The 20752-nt window shown below is 34.2% G+C and overlaps 1 protein-coding gene across 1 annotated transcript in view; it reads right to left on the reverse strand.

Moving 5' to 3' along the window:
• Positions 1-20752, reverse strand: part of Adss (adenylosuccinate synthetase) — a 178313-nt gene that overhangs the window by 68106 nt on the left and 89455 nt on the right. Inside the window, exons 8-9 of the mRNA XM_090399810.1 lie at positions 14100-14223; positions 7819-7973 (exon numbers count right to left, since the gene is read on the reverse strand). Of these exons, the coding sequence (XP_090255936.1) occupies positions 7819-7973; positions 14100-14223 (279 nt within the window). The remainder of the gene's footprint in view (positions 1-7818; positions 7974-14099; positions 14224-20752) is intronic.

Raw genomic sequence — 20752 nt, forward strand, 5'->3', positions numbered from 1 at the left:
CAGTATTTTTTTCACAAAAATAAAGTATCACATAGAATAAGAAACTATTTTTATTATTTTAAAATAATAAAATTATTTTAAATGAATAAACTAAAAAAACTAGAAAACAAGTAATAACAGTTAACAACTATAGTGAAAATATTTGCACATGATTAACAACGTCAAGCATGCAATTGCTATCATGCTGGCCACTCATTTGTAGATTGCTGTATACTACTGGTAGATACAAGTGTGTTGTGATGAATTAGTGAAGGCCAAACTTATGTAAAATCATTCCTTGTTTTTTGTTGCAGTGCAGAGGATGTTTCATCATTTCAGAATGTGCTGGTTGATCACCTGCACATTTTCATGACCTATGCACATCCTGCAGCCTATGGACTGTTTCAGATGAACAATGCACTTCCCCACTGGGTGGCAATCACCTAGGCATGTCTCAAGGAACACTTATCTGAGTTTGGGACCATCCAATGTCCTCCAAGGTCCCTGGATTTAAATCTAATTGAATCGAATCTCTCTGGGATGCCGTAGAGCGAGACGTCAGATCCATGTATTCGGGACAATTGTCCAAGGTGCAGTTGTGGACAATGCTGTAACAGGCATGGCTGGAATTACCCCCATCATCTGGTGGAGTCAATGCCTTGGAGAGTACAGGCTGTTATTCATGCTAGAGGAGAACTGACATGCTATTAGGTCGGTATCTGAAATGTTCTGTCCATTGAGTGTATATGTGAATCTTATTTGTCAACTTTCAAGCCATCATCAGCATATTTCCATAAATGGCTACTGCTATACAAGCATCCCTCCCATAAACTGCTGATGATACGTTCAGTAATACTGCATTCACTGCTTAGTGAATGTACCACTGCACTATTTAATGGAGACCTGATGTGACTAATGCCAGATTCAACAATTTAAGCAGAAGCTCTAATTTATACTCATACATTTTACATGCAATGTCAGTGATACACTTCATGCATATGACAAAAATATTGTTGGCATCCAGATCGTCCTCCATTTGAAGGTGAAGAAATAGTGGTTTTGAAGCCGTGATGCTATATATATATATAATAAACAGGTCCAAACTACATTCTGCAACCAGCTAACACTATTCTTCATTTTTTAATATACACGACTATATATATATACTACGTTTACACATTATCACCCACAAAATAGTCCCCTTGCATATCAATACAGCACTCCCAGCGTGCTTGCCACTTCTGGAACGTGTCCTGGAAGTCTTCTTTTCAAAGCATGTCAAGCACCTTCTGCGATTTGCACTGGATCTCTGCAATGGTGACCTTTGAGCTGAATCTTCATCTTCGGGAAGAGGGCAAGTTTTGCAGGAGCCAAATCTGGCAAATAGGGTGAGTGTGGAAGTGAGATCATGTTGTTTCTGGTGAGAAACTCAAGGGTGAGGAGAGTTCAGTGACAGGGTGCATTGTTGTCGTGGAGCATCCAGTTTTTTGCACGTCACAGATCTGGTCGCTTTCGCCGAATGTCCTCCCTCAAACGCCTTAAAACCTGGCAGTAGAACTCGCTATTGATGGTCTGGCCCCTGAGGACGAATTCTCGATGCACAATGCTGTGAATGTCGAAAAAGATGATGAACATGCACTTGGTCGAGCTGCAGACCTACCTCGCCTTTTTCGGTCATAGAGATGATGGGCTCTTCCACTGTGAAGAATGTTGCTTTGTCTCAGAAGCAACATTCTGAGTTTCGTCACTGGTAATGATCCTCGAATTTCATGTTTTTTCAAACGCGAATTTCACGTTTGCTCTTTGTTCTAACTTGCTGTACATGATGAAATCACATATGTGGTAATGCAGGTAATCAGAATAGCTTCAGTTGCACAGCTCCCGATGTACACAGGATGATGTCTTTTGGCACACTGACTTATGAAGGTAGGTGCTCCCTGTGACTGCAGCCTTGTGCTGCCATCCGTTGGCGTGTTATAAACCTAGTCTAGAAACTTTTTGATACCACCTCATATATATATATTCAGTGCTCGACAAATATGCTTGCCTATGGTGAGCAGATTTTGCCACTGGCAAGTAGCTGCAGACTGCACAAAACAGAGCATTTTTATTTAAAAAAATAAAGAAAATTTTTTTTAAAAACTAAGAAAGCATCTAAGAAGATGCATAATATAAATGATCATTAATTTTAGTTACTAGAATCTAGTAAAAAAAAATTAATATATTATCTTTTCCAAAAAAACAATGTTATTTTTACTAATCTTCTTATTCTTGTTATTTATTGACTTTGGAGAATGGTTCTCACACAAAGAGGAAATCTTCTCCAATCAAGATAAAGCGATTAGTGGTTCTTTGGCAAAGGGCGGAAGGGGGAGGGAGTTTTGGGCAAGTGCAATTTTTTTGTGGTGAGAAGGATTTTGGATAATTTGTCGAGCGCTGTATATATATATATATATATCCCACACACATGTATTTTCCACTAAAGCAGTGTAAATAATGGCAAGTATTAAGAAGAAACAAGAAATCTGTAAATGTGTTTCTTGAAGAGCTGGAGGTGGTATTCATTATGAAAATTCATTGAGGCATGAAGACTGTTTCAAAGAACATAGAAACATGGAATGAAGGAGGAGTTAATAACTTTCAAAAATGTCTGAAATGCCTATGTTGATCCAGTAAAATGGCAATGCAGAAAGAGAGCATTTATGAGAAAATGATTGAAGTGAGGCCACAAGATGAGCATTATCTTGTAGGCAGACTGCCATCTTCTGAACACAAATGGACATTCATATGAGTTTTGGGAGCACCACTCCAAATATGAAAACAATATCTTAACTCTGGAGGCTGAAGACACTATGGATGTTGGATCAGAATGGGCTGCAAAAACTGATGACTGGAAATTGGAATATCAAAGATACACAAAAAGGGTGAAGCAAGATTTTTCTTCTGAGAAGTAAGACAGGACTCTCCTTTAGTAGCATTAAAAATCACCAGAGAAGGTGAGGAGACCAGTTTTTATGATATTGGTAATAGATGATCCAAAAATCATTGAGTTCAACAAGGTTTCTTGACTGAGAAGAGCAAAAGATCTTTAGTTAAGAAATCGAGATCAGCTCACTAATGGAGTGTAAGGTAATCAGAAAAACATTGATAAGATTTGAGGTTAATATGCACAGGAGGAAGAGTATGTGCTATGGTGGAGAAACTGTCCACCATAGCACATAATGACCAACCAGAATGGAAGATCACAATCTAATCAAAGGCAGAGAGAGAGAGAGCTAAGATGGTAGCCTGATAAGAAGGACCAATGCCAAATGCCTTGGAAATATTAAGGTGAATCACTGAACTCCTCTAAACTTTATCATGGCCTGTGTGCATAAGTTTAGTTAAGAAATCTGCCATGACATGAGAGCAGTGGAATCCATATGAGATCACCGATCAAATTGCTGGATCTCCAGGTAATAAAGAAGTTGGCTGTTAATGACTTTTCAAGAGTACCGAGGTGATAGCAATCAGACAATAGTTTGAGAGTTTACTCAACTCCCTTTTTCAAGGATAGGCTGGATAAAGGTTTACTTATGTGCTGTTGGGCAGATGCAGGATGAGCATGACAGCTTGTATCAATACAGAAGAGATCTCAACTGGACCAAGGGGCTTATTAATGACAACTTTTCTAATGTCCTTTTGGGTACAATATCAGATGATGCAAGTGACCAGTTTGCAGTATAGCGGGAGGAGATTTACCTTAGTCATCTATACAAGAGCTAGAGGAAAAGATTATCTTTAGGTAATGTTACCAAGTTTTTTGCATTTAGCTCCTTATGAAGTCTGCAGTTTTAGTTCTTTTTATAATGTTATGGGACTTAGTTATTGTTTAAACTCATGACTAAAGCAACTACGGCTATGAGGCACCAGTGTATATTGTCTGTTAACTGCATGTTACAATGACCAGTTTGCCTGTTTTGTAGAATGAAAAAATTTCTGGGAGGAAAATTCTTGCTGCCTTCATATGATGAGGCTGGCTAACTCACTCACAAACAAAAATCCCTTATCAAGGTTCTTTGTGTTCTAAATATTTTCAAATCCAGGTCTTTCCAGTAACCAAAGGGCACGGTTGATCCTGACTGAGCTGCAGAGACTCCTCTAAGATGAGTAAGAAGCTGATGTTTTTAACCTAAACCATTGAACATATGCTAATTCATCTTGGGCTGCTTTGGCACAATTGTGGAAAAAACCCAACACTTAGATAGGGATCATAGTGTGATTGAAATCTAAATTAGAATGAGGTCACATGAAATGTGACCTCATGCCAGTAAGGATTATTTCAGTTATTTGGTTGGAAGTGTTTGGGCTGGGATGGAGAAAACAGCCATGGAAAAGAGATGCTGAAATTCTGGATGTCATCCCTGTTTGGCACTTTTGTAGTGCCATAGGAAATGAAGTTAAGATTAGCCTATTGCAAAGAGTAAAGGAGGATACAGTTAAGAAAGATCCAGGATGTTGATCATTATCAAGACAAATATTGGGAACAAAAAGGACTTGCCATGGGTTCCCCGCTTTCTCAGCTTTAGCCAACCTGTTAATGTAAAATTCTGAAATGAATGCAATAAAAAAACTTTCAAAAGAAACCAAAAATTTGGATATGTTACATTGCTATTTTCATTATTTGGTCAGGAACAATGGATGAGTTAATTCCAAAGATTATCTGAACAACTTGCATTCCAATAAAAATTTCACTCTTGAACTGGAAGAGCAAAAAAAAAAAGTCCTTGATATCCTTGTAGATGTAAATGAAGAAGGAAAAAAGGTTATGTTTTCCGTATACAGAAAACCTACCACAATGGGTAGATTTTTAATTCCGTTTCACACCATTATCCATTACAAAAGACAGGCATGATTAAAACATTATGAGATAGAGTATACAATATATGAAGCATGTCAATTAAAAGGAATGTAGAACTGCTCTATCTGAGACAGAACCCTCACGCTTAATTATTATGAATGCAAGACGATCAACAAAATTCTTAATACATCCCTTACTTACACAAGATTTTAAGAATGCAATTACACTACCTTACATCAAGAATGTTACAGACAAAGTGGCTATGTTGCTCTGTGGGTACAACATCAAAGTGGTTTTTTTTACTTTTGCATAAAATCTCCAGATTCTTACATCAACCAAAACCTCTACATCATCACATGAAAAAGCCAGCCATTTATGAGATTCATTGCTCTTGTAGCATTTGCTATATAGGCCAGACAGGAAGGTTGGAGGAAATCTGTATGTCTAAACATGTAAAAGACATTAAAAAAAGAAGACAGGCATAAATCAGACTTGGCATTCCACACTACTACCGCAGGCCATCGAGTATTTTGGCAACAAACAAAAATCCTACATACTGATCGTAATTGTTTTACAAAAAAGTTTAAGGAAGCCTTGCAAATGCTTAGGATTCCACACAATGTAACAAAAATCAAGGCTTAATCTTACACCAAATATAGTCTGCTTTCATTAAAAATCTAACTGCCACGGACCTAGGATATGACTCGTGTGATGCCAACAACTAGCAGTTCCAAAACGTATACAGTAATGAATTTAACGTTTTTATTCTGGTTTCTTATTTGTATGTACCAGTTGTGAAGTTATAACATCTACTAAATGTGTAATTAATTGTTTAGTCTGTTGTGTAAAATGTTTATTGTAGTAGTACCCCTGATGATGTAAGTCTGATGACTTATGAAACTTGTAGGATTATAATTGCTCATTATTATTAAACTCTTTATTTACATTATAATGTGGTCCCAATACCCAAAACTTCCCACAGAACAGCTAAGCCACAGAAACTTATGTTTTCATCAAAATACTTTTTGTATACGTATTGAAAGGCTTAGGTGTTGTTGATTACGCTATTACATAGAAGTCGCTATACATCTGAGAGACTATTTTTGGAATCAGAATTAGCTACGAAGCACTCTCCCAACCTCAACAAATATGGATGCATTAATTTGCCAAGATCTGGGAGACAGTCGTTCTAAGACCAGGCAATCGGACTTCTCCAAATGAACTTTACAGTTCTCAGGACCACAGAGGGCACGTTGTTAGCACATTAGTTTTGTTTCAGTTACAATTGAATTGCTTCTGATGCTTTGAGTGCCTGTGCTTCTCAAAGTTATTATTTGTGCTCTGGAAATGCTGGTTAGAAAGCCTGCAAAATATTACTAAATTTTAATAAATTAATTTAGCTTTTCAGTCTATTGGTGTTGTTAATACCGTGAACTATGGAAGCAAATACTTTCAATAGTGCTAATATAAAAATATTTTTTGCTTCCAATACAGATCATCCACCCGGTTTGGTCACTAAGAAAACAATTCTGAATTTATTCTTGATAGTGTAATAAAAGGAGGCATAATGGTTAATTCATGGAGATTTAATAAGTTTTTTCTTGGGTAAGCAATACAGTTACATAAAAAATATTTTATTTTTTGTAACTCGCAAGAAAAAAAAAAAAAAAATTTACAGGCTATGTAATTTTTTTACAGAATAGAACAGTGAGTGTTTTAAATATCTTTGCTACTAATTTCCAAGTCTTTCAGGTGCTAAACCTTAATTTGTAGACTGCAGACACTAGCAAACAAGAGAAAGAGGGGTGATAAGATTGAGACTTACAAACTTCTTTGTAAGTCTCAATAAAGGGTCATACAGGATTTCAAATGATGGAAGTTTTCAATTTATGGAGGGTGGGGAAAGGACAACAGGGCATTCCTTGGAAGATGAGAATGAATGCTGCTAAGAAGGGGTGAGGGCAAGATTTTTCTCTCAGAGGGTGGTGCATGATTGAAATGGAGTGCCATTGAATGTTGAGAGTGCAAGCAATGTGAATGAATTCAAGAATAAGTATGATAGCTGGTGTGTGGTATGTGGTCTCCCTCGATGCGTCTCTGACTCCCTGGAGGTCAGTCTTAATAATAATAAACTCAAAGAATGCATTTGTGGGACTAGACATAAGAAAATTAAACATAACGGTCTGTTCTTCCTTCAACATTTTGAAAGGAAAGTGACCACAGGCAAAAAAATAAGCATGAACTGATAATTTAGAATTCAATACAAAAATTATATTGAGAACACAGATCCTGATTAAAAAAGAATAACTGAAAAAACACTGAAGAAATTTGAATATTAGGTGTAAGCAAGCTTGAAGATTTATTTCTTGCACACTCACTCATTTATGAGCATTTTCCTGAGAATGTGGTGAAGACTTCACTGATATACCAGAATATCAGTAAGATGGCATTACTGTTTTTTGTTTAAAAATTGAAACTATAAGTACATTATGTAAGAAAATAATCAGACCACCAAAGGTGCATTTTGAGAACAAAATATTTTTCAATAAAATAATTGCAAGTAAGAATTAACAGTTCTAAATAAACATTCTTTCATTTTCTTCTATTATCCATTTAATTTTATAAATAATGAATGAGCTGAAATAATAAATAATTTACTTGGATTAGAATTTTACCAATTTGTGAAAAACTCTTATATACCCCAAGGATCTTTTTAAAACCAGATAGGCAACATTATATTATTCAAATACTAACCTCATTACACAAGTTTTAATTTGAAGATTTGTATATTTCATCATTCACATTAATAAAATCAATAACATGTATGTTCAAAGTGTAGGAATGTGAACAGTTATTCTACATATTTGTCCAAATGGGTACACATTTCAAACAGACATAGCAATATCATTTTACATCCATTCTTCAACTATGTTTAACTGCTAATTAAATTTTCAGATAAAAAGAATGGACATTATATTTCGATAAAAAAAAATTATTACATCTTTTAGTTCAGTAGGGAATGGCCCATCTCCAACGCGAGTGCAGTAAGCTTTAACAACTCCATAGACATTTCCTATATATTTGGGAGGGATACCAAGTCCTGTACATACGCCACCAATTGTGCAGTTTGAAGAAGTAACATAAGGATAAGTACCTGTAATTTAAAACAAATTTTTACATGGCTGATTAAGTCACCATAATTACTCAAATCTTACACAGTTCATTGAATTCTTCCTCTCATGTAAGCAAGCAAATTGTCACTGTCTTGCATAATCTGCGGTGTTTCTCTAATTTTCTACATTTTTTGTTTTACTTCTATTACAGAACTGATAAATAACTGTGAAACTTCATCTTGCTAAATTTAAGTTATAACAAGCTATTCTTTCAACTGATGACATAAAAAGAATTTAATCAGCACTTGACATATTTTTGAAACTACACAAAACAAGTCATTTGTGACATATTCATACAAGTATCATAGTTAACAATAAAATGAAAAGTCTATTGAAAGATACAGAATGCGCTATTATTAGATATTGAAGTAAACAATTGTTGTGTGTTATTACAATGATTAAACCATTTTTCATCCACTACTTTTGAAAATAAAGGAGAGGACATAATCATAAATCAACAACAGTTAATTTGCCATCACATGGGAATTAATATACATAATAAGAATAAAAAAAAAAAATCAATATTTTCTTGAATTGAGCAATGACATTATTGCTGAGGAATTGTGCATAGCAGCTGACTAAAGTCAGTTCACAGTCTTATCAAAAATAATTTCAAACTGGTTCTCAGGAGTCTTTTGAACCTTTTATTTAATTAGATCAAGAGACAATTTTCTTTTCTTGCTAAATAAGCAAATCAAAACTGCTTAATTTTCTTATGCTTATTTTTAAAATTAATTAATTAATTACTTCATTAAAACTATGTCAAAAATGTAACATTACTAAAATTCAAAATTCATTCAATGTTAACTATTTCTTTTTCAATTTATGCTTGATCTTTCAAATTCTGCTGAATGTAAAGAAATCCAATGGCATTTTTATCTTTGAAAGAAAAAGTTTCACTCATATTCCCATTTTAATTTTTTTTTTAATAGCTAAAACAGGCAAATAATAGCCACAAAATCGGTTACCTAATAAACTCAGAAAAATTTCATGATAAATACATAATGAAAAAACATGACCAAATTTAATTCACTGAAATTTGTTTTTTAGTGAAACAGCCAAAATCCAAAATTTGAAAAATACTATCAAATGGTATGAAATTTTATATACATTATATGAAATATACTTGTGAAGCAGCTTTCTCAACACAGCCAAAGTCCTTGTCTTTTATGGTTTCATGTTACTATCATTTCATAAATATTTACCTGGAAAACTTTACAAATGTTTTCATGTTCTTGGTTGACTTAATAACTCAATATATATATATTTTAAATATTAAGAAAATAAAACAAACAGCGTAGCAGAATAACAATATTATAATTTGGACTATAGTCATTTACTTAACCTTTGCTACACATTTTATTACAAGTCTGTTAAAAAAAAATTGGATAAATATCCAAAGGCTGCATTTAAGAAACCAACAACTTGAAAGAAACGTCTGTCATGCAGAACATGCCTTAGTAAATCCAGCATGGCAATAGTTACTTCATTTTACTTTAAAAAACAACATATGGGAGTAATAATAACTTTTTAAAATTTTTTTATTTATTTTTATTATTATAACAGACTTTCATGTTTTCATTAGAAATTATTTATTAACATAATTTTTATTCTTTTTGTGAAAATGAGACAAGTACCTGTCTCATTTCCATGTGAGACAAGTACCTGTTATAATTTAATTATAACAATGAATTAAATTCCATGAAAATTATTATTAAAGGAAAATTGCATTACACTACTGTAAACAAATGGAAAAGGAAGAGAATTAACATGTTTAATTATATCTCTCCAATCTTTCATTACTGGATTGCTTGATACATAAAAGAGCTAACTTACAAAAACATGAAATGTGGTGTAACAGAACAAGCCATCAGATGCTCTATGACCACATACTGCTTAATATAACGTCCCATTTACCATACAGCATCAACAACTTTTCTCTTAGCACCATGTCAAGTCATATACCTTTTCCAGATCTACAAAACTTACATGCATCTTTGTGATATTTCCTAAGAATTCCCAAGTATTCGTGTAAAGAGAAAATCTGATCCTAACAACCTATATTTGACCTGAATCCAACTTCTTCTGCAAGTTTCTCTTCCACAATTTTTCTTAGCCTCTTCTCAAGTATGGCTGCAGAAATATTTCCTGAAACACATAATAAGAAAATTCCTCTGGGATTCTCACAGTCAATTTTGTTTCCTTTTTTTTATGGGTACCACGAAAGATCTACTCCAATGTGGAATTTGACCTTCTCATCATCTGAATTATACAGTGCAGCCACTGTATAATTCAGATTGATTCAGAGTGGAAAACATTTATACCTGTACATTTATTCTGACTGCATTTCTCTTGAAAGTAATCTGTCAAAGTAATTCCTATAGATATCTAAAATTTTTTTATCTTCAGTTTTCCAGTTACCTTTACTATCTTTAATTCCTCTTACAGGTGTTATTTCATTTAAGGAAATACTGGTGAAGAGAAAAATCATTTCAAAACTGACCATAAAATCTGAATTATTTAAAATCATATTTTTGCTAAGAGTTCAAAATGAGTTGACTTTTGAATGTAAAAAAAAGGTATTTCCAGCAAGGAGAGCAAGAGATTTTGGAAATTGTTCAGATAATCTATGGGGGGGGGGGGGGTCGTACCTTTTACTATCAGTCTGAGAGGATTATTAGACAGTAGGAGATTATTATTAGCCATCTCCAAGGTCTGGCTGCTTGTAATGAGACCAGAATAAAGGATAAAACACTGTCTGTTAGCTGTTATAACTCTGCATTCCTTTTATGGTTGAAACCAAATTGATCTCTTCATGAGCATAAATTAGTAAATTTTAGCAGTGCTCAGAAATAAAAATGAGATCATCATGACGGCATGTCTTATTCAATCTGTTCTACCTGCTTTGCAAGAGCAAAAATTGAGTTCCCAAGATGAAAATGCTCTTATGTAACTCTGCATGAAATTGGCTAACTTACCATAAAGCTTTGAAAAGCTTTTATAAAAGCTCCTTGCATACCAGGTGTGCTTCAAATACCAGTCTTTCTACCTGATAGACAATCATTGTCATCATCAAATTCCTGACATGTACCCCTCAAAAGGTGTGCAGGATATGACAGTACTACATGAAAAACTTACATCATTACTAACTTCCTATATACAATTTCCCTCCAAATCAATCTGTTACCTGTCTTCTAAGGCACTTTTACTCTTGTATTTTATTCTGTATTCTGTATCAATCCACATACATTCTGGTCTTCCTCTGTGTTGTTTTCTTGCCAACACCTGGTAGAGAACACTCGTTTTGCTAATCTTTCCTCTCCCATTCTGTTTAATTGACCATACCACCTGAGATTAGCTCTGCTAACACATTCTTGGATGCTGACAATGTCAAGTTCTTTCCTAATATCCTCATTTTTAATATGATATTGCCACTGATGCCATCTGTTCACGCTCCTAATCTTTCTCAGTACTCTCATATCTGTGGTCTCTAGTCTTTGGTCAAGTGTTTTATTTCTAACAAGTGTCATGTTATTCTTGTGATATTCTTAAATGATAAAAAGTAGTTAATGTTATATGGTAAAAATGCCTACTTGTACATAAGAAAGAAATGTCGAATAAAGAATTAGACTCCAAATTCTAGTCATAACCTAAATGGATATTTTAGTATCTAACGCTTGTTATTTAACATCTGAAGAAATTTAAACACCTCTACTATCTTACTTAACACACGTGATAAATAATATTTAGAGTAACAGATAGAATTTCATTATTTTTTATTTGATATTTGGTCAACATATTGTTTTAATTCCATGTTTAAATTTCTGTAGCTGTTATTTATGTTGAAGTTTTTGGGGCAGAAAACTACGTAGACTCTGGAATGTAAATAAATAATTTATTAACTAAAAGTAATTATTTACAGCCAATGTTTTGCTAGCTTAAGCTAGCATTATCAGAGAAAATTTAATAATGCACACTCAGTGAAGAAAGAAACTAAAATGACCTCGGTAAAATGGGTAGATAGAGCAGTGCACCAAAATCTGTTTAAAATCATAAAATTTGTTCTGTATCATTTAACTGGGTTCTGTAGAACTCGTGCTGTTTTCAGGAACAGTCTCTCTGATTTAAAAGAGGATTTATAAAATAACTTGGCTTTCATCCATCTTATGAAGTGGTCTTTCTCTATGGCATGTTGAGATAGTCTGCATTTTGGTTCTCCTTTCAGATGTATTTTTGGTGTTCTTTTTGCTGACCAAAGTAATTCGTCCTGTCTGTCCAAAATATTGACAGGGGATGTTATAGACACCTGGGAAGGAGAGAGGATTTAGGCACCATATTATTCCAAAAACTTGGATACAACAAAAAATTCTGGCCAAACTCCTTAAAAAAGAATAACAAATCCCCCCAAAACCAGACTATACATACACTATATCGAGGGGGGGGGCAACTACACATCCTTTTGGAGGCAAAATAATTCCGGTAAGACCCAGAAGAGCCGCAACCTTTGACTGATGCGATGGTATGGGAGTAAGTGAGTGTATGCATGGCGAAGTTGTAACGAGCTTGAAAGAACTGCTTTGACTAATTACACACCTAATTTTAAGGAGCTTACTAAGAAAATGGATACAAGGAAGGCAATTATGTGTTTTGACTTTAAAATTATTCTAATTGTTCAAAGTAAACTTCAATTAATGTGTTTCGAATTAAACTTTTTTATTGCAGTAATTTTTTATTATTCGTCTCTCTCTCTCTCTCTTCTGTCTTTTTTTTAAATTTTGTTCCTCTTTTATTTTTGTCTGCTCTTCTCTTTTTGTTTATTTTTTCCTGGTAGATCGTGAAGAGCCATGTGTGACATGTGGATGGGAGCTGCATGCAGCTTGCAACCCACGTTGCGGCCACTCCTGCACCATATTTTTACCCTACATCAAATGCACAACAGATAAACTGGGCTCCCTCCTGAAACATAGAATCAGAACTGTATACAAACCTCTAAACAAAATTTCTACCCACCTAAGACAAATTAAGGATTGCCTAGACCCTCTCTTTCCTTTTCAGGTATCTACAGCATCCCACGCTAGTGTGGAACTCAATATTTTGGACAAATAGGATGAACTACTTTGGTCAGGAAAAGAACACAAACAACACATCCAGAATGGAGACCCAAAAAGCTGACTATCTCAACATGCCATAGAGAAAGACCACTTCATAAGATTTCCATTGAAAGCCAGGCTACTTTACAAATCCCATTTTAAATCGGAGAGACCATTCCTGCGGGCAGCATGAGGCCTGCAGAACTCGGTTAACTGCAACAGAACAGACAGTATGACCTTCTACACACGCCTGCCCCCATTATCGAGATCATTTTAGTTTCTGTCTGTGCTGTGTGTGTAGTGTTAAATTTCCTCCGATAATGCTAGCTTAAGCTAGCAAAATGTCGGCTGTAAATAATAAATTTTAGTTAGTAAAGTAAATTATTATTTACATTCCAGTGTCTACATAGTTTCTGAAAAACAATGTAGTTTCTACAAAAACAATGGCAAGAACAAAAGAACATATGAAATGAGTAGGACACAAATAATAGTTGAATTGTGAAGGTTCTACAAAAAGATACATTAATATGACTTAATTATATATGATGAAGCCTTGAAAGCAATGTCTAGATATTGTACATTCTACTTGTACATTATATTTTAATGTACATTCTACTTGTACATTATATTTTAATGTACATTCTACTTGTACATTATATTTTAATGTGCATTCTACTTGTACATTATATATTTTATATAAGGTATAGTTTCAAATTAATGTGACATTGTTGAGAAAGAATGAGGAATCTATTATGCATGATATATATACAACTTTATGAAAATGAATATAATCAAAACCTGGAAATTTAACATGGTAATTATCTCAGAAATAATACCTATAATCAAAACCTTTTTGAAAGGAAATGATGTGTTAATGTGTAGACTTAAAGTCTGTTGTCATATGTTGCAATAAATTATGCAAACAACAAATGATTAAACCCATAATTTGAATATCAATGGCCATTACAAAAATACTGATTCAATTATTTGAATCATTAATTAAAGAAAATGACATACCAAAATCAATATCTAAAAGTGCTGCATTTGCTCCTTCCACCACAATTGTCTTTCCCTCTCTCAGGGCTTTATGGATATAGGTGACTGTATCAATGGCAAAAGGACGGATTTTATTAGCATATTCCTGTGAAATATAAAGTGAAAAGGTGGCTAAAACTTTTAATTGGTATCATTATCATGCAAGAAAAAATGTTTAAGTGAATTCATTTTTAACAGAATATGCAAATTTCATGATACATTATCACATCAGTGCTACGTTTGGCAAGTGTCACGCATCTGGTGATAGCTTGCCTGTAATATGTCTTTTCATTTCAGAGGGGTAGGCATATTTACACAATCAGCAATATACATGACTCCAAATGCAAGCTATTTGAGTAGAGTTCCATGTAAAACTAATAGTTGAATATTTGTGAACTAACTTCATGATATAGAACATTTCTCAAAAGTAATGTTTTTTTTTTTTATATTGAATTTATATATGACATTTGCATTTAAAAATGTTATGCAAGACAAATGGGTTGGTTTCTGCATCCAGAGAAGTATAAATATCTAGTATTAATATTATTAAGGTAGTCACTAATGTACTATAAATATCTAGTGATATTTCTATTTCATGGTTATACCAACAGACATTATCTACAAAAAGAAATCAGTATTTTCCACATGCACTTTCTCTTAAAACGTACAGTTCCACCAGCATTTATTTTATATACTGGTGCTGAATGCTACTGTTTGTGTAAATATGGTTTTCATTATAATTTTGCTCCAGTAGGGTCATCAGCAATAAACATGCATGAGTCAGTTGTCATTCTTTCATAAAATAATTAGATACTTTGTTTTATATCATTTTGGGAAAAAAAAAATTTTAAAAATTCAAAATTATTATTATTTCACCCTATATGGAGTCAGCAGACTCAATCAGGGTAAGTTCATTTAAGTCACAACATATTTATCTTACTGAATCTTAAAATCCTTTCTTTCATGCTTACACGGTGATCAGAATACATTATGAAACTTATGAATACAACTACCATGTTAGAGTAAAACTTTAGTTTAATATAAACCAAAATATGCACTTGATGTTTTGCCTTCACATCAAGGTCATCTTCTGGAGTATACATACATATACAAAGAAGCAAACTGCACTACAATCTACATGGCATGCTAAACTTACTGATCAACCATTAAAATTATTTGCCTGACCTCTGGCATAAAAAAAAAAAACTCACTACATCAAAGCTAGAGTCCTGTTGTTATTATTATCATCTATTCGGTTACAAAGTTAATTAAGCTGGAGAGTAATAACAGATAAATAAATAAACAGAAAACAAAATTACTTATATAAGTATACATATAAATTGCAACTGGTATGAATAGTGGCCAATAAAAAATGCCTACAGTCCTAAAGTCAGGGTTTGATGGAAACTAAGTGGGCTGAATGTGTGCCATCCAAATACTTGGGATTTTTAAGCCACCATTATTATTAAGATTAGGGTGGTTAATTAACATTTCACAGACTTCTTTAAATTTCCGTTCATGCCAAGATTTTGTATGATGCAAAGAACAAGACTGAGAGGCCTGCTTCACCAAAATTATTATATTTAATGTGTCGTTTTTTTTTTTTTTTTTTTTTTTTTTTTTTTTTTTTACAGATTGTACATCCAGTTTCCTCGATATAAGGTAAGTTACAGGTGCAATAAACTCCAGAGTGTACCAAAGCATTTCACCAGATTTTACTCCTATGTCAGAGAATGCTGTATCTAGAATCCTCTCTTTCTCTGGCTTAAAACACCTCTCCATTCTAATGCATGAAATTTACTGTCTCCAATCTCCACAATATGATAATCTTTACAATCTCATTGAATTTTTATCCTTCCTGAAGCACAATTTTCTGCAGTCCACACAGAATAATTAGGTCTTCCTTAGAGACCTTTCCTTAGATTTCATTAAAATAGTTCATACCAGAGCAAAGACCTTAATTCCAATTCCACTAAAAACTGCAACCCAATATATAAACTTTGGTTCTCTTCACAAGTGTGCTAAGACCATACAAAAAAGTCATGAGCAACTTGAAAATAAAATTTACCAAAAATTTGGGAGACAGTTATTTTAAGATGTAATTAATACTTCTTTTTTCTCTCTCTTTATCCAACAATAGATGGTGCCAATTAGGACTTTAGTTCTTTGTGTTGTTTGTTACAATTTTTTAAACTAGTTCCACTGTTATAACCAAACTGTTGTTGTTACGTGTAATGTGACAAACTGTTCTTAATTAGAAGAAACACACGTATAAACCACAGTGAAAATTATTTAATTGTAAATATTTCATCCTAAGTATCTTAGGACATCATCAGTACAGTATTTAAACAAAAATTAGGAAAAATTGATTCCTAATTTTTGTTTAAATACTGTACTGATGATGTCCTAAGATACTTAGGATGAAATATTTACAATTAAATAATTTTCACTGTGGTTTATACGTGTGTTTCTTCTAATTATGAACGCACAACAGGTTTCATTATTTAAAAAAAAAAAAAAAAACTGTTCTTATGCTCTGAAGATGCTGGATATAATACCAGGAAAGTATCAACTAATAAAGTAATAAATATTAATTATTTTCTCATCATTTTGTGTTGCAAATCAATACCATTAACTAACATGAAAAACAAAAATTTCAGTTTAACCTCTATAAACACAAATTAACTATGAAAGAGCAAAATGAAGAAATCACATCTTCTAGTCCCTTGCAAAAGGCCATTTGATGATGCTTTGTCTTTTGGTGCTGTTACAATAAAATTTAGATGGTATTAATATCAACAAAAGACGAAGTTGATCTCCTAGTATAATTTTTTTTTTTGACACACCACACCAAGATTGACAACGTTGCCTTACGTGACACTCTTTTAACCTGGGAGAGTGGAGTTATCATTTATACCAAAAGAATAAATTAAAGATACCAAGAAATTACATACTTGGTTTAATCCTTTATCCAAGTGTAAGCATACAAAGTTTGCACCTGAAGTATTTTGAGGACTGGGGCAGCTCGTATAAGGAAGCTAAGACTTCACATCACTTGCCTTAGTATCCCATAATGCAAAGCCCATCTCCATGCAGAGATGTATAATGCTATGCATTATGGGAAGGGTAACTATCCAGGCCAGTTTTGACCTCTATTGAGGTCTCTTCAGTGAGAGCCAGACTCAGAGGTGATACTAAGGTTGAAGTAATGCAGAAGTCATATTTTATAGGGGGTGCTTAAGGGTCAAAGCTGTATAACTGAGAGGAGACCTCCACATAGCCTTTAAAGGAATGCGGAGAACCGACCAGGGCTTCTGACCTAATGTCCAATCCTCACCTTCTCGTGGTGCACCCTGTTGGGTATCTACTTTGATACTGAACGAACGAGGATGGGCTGGCAATTTGGGATTTAGCCGACCAAATTGTATTCTTATTGGTTAAACCAAAATACAAAATGATGGTACATGACAAAATTTCATGCCGGCTGGGGCGTCGCCCGGTTAAACAAGGCCCCCATTGTTTTCGCCAGGGAACCAGGGCAAACAGCGAAAAGTCAGCTACTGGAACAAATCTGAAAACAAACCCCAACTCAACATCACCAGAGTTAAAGATCGGTACTATCAACATAAGAAGCCTGAATGGCAAAGAAATGGAGCTAGCTGAGGAATTAGATAAGTACCAGATCGACATAATAGGGTGAAACAAAAAAGACCAAAACTGGTGAGATCTTTCTGAGCAATAAATACAAAATGTTATATTCAGGCAATGACAATCAAGGAAAAGAAGGAGTAGCCATAGTATTCAATACAAAATATGAGGCTAATCTTCTTGAATGGCAATCAGTCTCAAGTAGAGTAATGTGGGCAAATATGAGAATGGGGAACTGGACAATGAGACTTATTTGTGCCTATGGTCCCACAGAAGGTTCTACTAAGGTAGAAGTGGAGGAGTTTTTTGAGGCTTTAGAAAAAGCAACTGACACAATGAAAAAGGAAAAGTTGGTCCTTGTTGGGGATCTAAATAGCAGAGTAGGAAATGATTGTGAGACATACAAAAATATTTTGGGAAAATTTGGAGAAAAGAGCAAAGCTAATAATAATGGCAAATATCTGTTGGATTTCTGCTCACGACATGGACTGGTTATTACTAACACCATGTTCCAACATAAAAATATGCACAAATTCACATGGAGAGAAGAGGCTAGGAATAAGAAAAGTTTCATCGACTATGTTATTGTTGATAGTGATGTTTTCTCCCTGGTGCAGGACACCAGAGTGTACAGAGGATTTGAAATTGGAAGTGATCACTATTTAGTCTTGAGCAGGATAAAATTGAATTTCATATTGAAAAGAATAACATGTAAGAAAGTTTTAAAGCGAATAAAAGTTGAGCAGCTCTCAGATGTGAACTGTAGACTAAAATACAGAAAGATTATTGAAAAGAAAATGAAAGAATTTGAGAAAGGAATCAAACTTTGGAGATTCAGTGGCAAACTCTGAAGAAAACATTGATTGATTCTGCCAGAGAGGCATGTGGTGAGGTTGTGTGCAAGGATAAAAAAATCAGAACTCCCTGGTGGACACTGGAAGTTAAAGAGGCAGTGAAGGAAAAGAAGAAAGCATATCAAAAGTTCCTGGGAAATAAGTCAGCTTTTACTCTTACAGAATACAGAGACAAATGTAAAAAAGCTAAATACTGTGTAAAACTAGCTAAACAAAAGTCATGGGAGGACTTTGGCAAGAATATAGAAAATAAATATCAAGAAGGTGGCAAAATATTCTGGAGGTTGTTGAAGAAGCTTAGGAATGGAGGAAAGAGTGCTGTAAAAGGGGTTAGAGATGATAAAGGTGACATGAAAACAGGAGAAAAAGATATCCTTGAAGTATGGAGTAATTACTTTGAAAAACTGATAAATGAAACAAGCAGTGATGACAGCACAATGGTAAAAAACACTGACCAGGCATGCAGTCAGGAATACATATCCATACTTGAAGTAGAAAAAGCCATCAAGGGCTTGAAATGTGGAAAGGCAGCAGGAGTAGATGATATTCGACCAGAAATGCTGAAGTATGGTGGTATAAAAGTCTTACAGTGGCCTGCATATTTCAGAAGGTGTGGACAGAGGGACGAATTCCCGATGATTGGAGTAGAGCTCTCATAGTACCCATATATAAAAAGGGAAATAAAACTGAATGTGAGAATTACAGAGGTATTTCCCTACTGAGTGTTCCTGGCAAGATCTATGCAAGTATACTTGAGAAGCGGTTGAGAAGAATTGTGGAAGAAAAGCTTGGTGAAGAACAAGCTGGATTCAGGCCAAATAGAGGCTGTCAGTATCAGATCTTCACTTTACGACAAATAGTCGAGAAAGCATGGGAATACAACAAAGATCTGTATTTAAGTTTTGTCGATTTGGAAAAGGCATATGACAAGGTGCCAAGAGAAAAGCTATTCAATACGCTGCAGTTATATGGTGTCAATAGGGAATTATATCAAGCAATACTTAGTCTTTATCTGAGTTGTAAGTCAGCAGTTAGAATTGAAGGAAGTACAGGAAGATGGTTTAATGTTAAATCTGGTGTGAGACAAGGATGTACATTATCCCCTCTGTTATTCATTATCTATATGGATCACATTATGAAGGAAAGTAGGAAAGTGGTATTAAACATGATATCAGAATTGGAGATGTTAATGTCAGCTCTTTGCTTTATGCGGATGATGTTATACTTCTAAATAAATCCGCTACAAGTCTGCAAGATTCTCTGACTAAATTGAATAGCTGTTGTAACAGATATGGTATGAAGGTCAGCAATAAAAAGACAAAGACAATGAAAATAGGCAGAATCATTGAAAATGTCAAATGTGTTGTGAATGGAGAACCTGTGGAACAAGTAAAACATTTCAGCTACTTAGGCACGATTTTTACTGAAGATGGTAAATTAAATATAGAAATAGACAACAGAATCAGCAAAGCTGGTATGGTGGGAAGTCAATTGAATAAATTCATATGGAATAAGAAAGAAATTAGTCGGAACACTAAATTAGCTGTATACAAGATAGTGTTCAAACCAGTTTTAACTTATGGATCTGAGAGCTGGGTCAGAAGTAAAACACTTGACCAAAGACTAGAGACCGCAGATATGAGAGTCCTGAGAAAGATTAGAGACGTGAACAGATGGCATCAATGGCAATATCATATTAAAAATGAGGATATTAGGAAAGAACTTGACATTGTCAGCATCCAAGAATGCGTTAGCAGAGCTAATCTCAGGTGGTATGGTCACTTAAATAGAATGGGAGAGGAAAGATTAGCAAAACAAGTGTTCTCTGCCAGGCTGGTAGGAAAACGACCCAGAGGAAGACCAAGATATAGGTGGATTGATACGGTACAAAGTGCCTTAGACGATAGAAATATTAGATCTGATAATGTTGGAGTCTTGACAAGTAACAGACTGATCTGGAGGAAAATTGTAGATAGGAAGTTAGTAATGATGTAATTTTTTCATGTAGTACTGTCATATCCTGTACACCCCTTGAGGGTACATGGCAGGAATTTGATGATGATGATATTTTTATAAGAGTTGCCAAAAGGTGTCACACCTTATTAAATTACTCTGGATTAGAGAAAGTTATTG

Source organism: Typopeltis vanoorti, chromosome 10 (genome assembly GCF_054136105.1).
Source record: "Typopeltis vanoorti isolate ZY-2024b chromosome 10, IOZ_Tvanoo_1.0, whole genome shotgun sequence".
Classification (NCBI taxonomy): domain Eukaryota; kingdom Metazoa; phylum Arthropoda; class Arachnida; order Uropygi; family Thelyphonidae; genus Typopeltis; species Typopeltis vanoorti.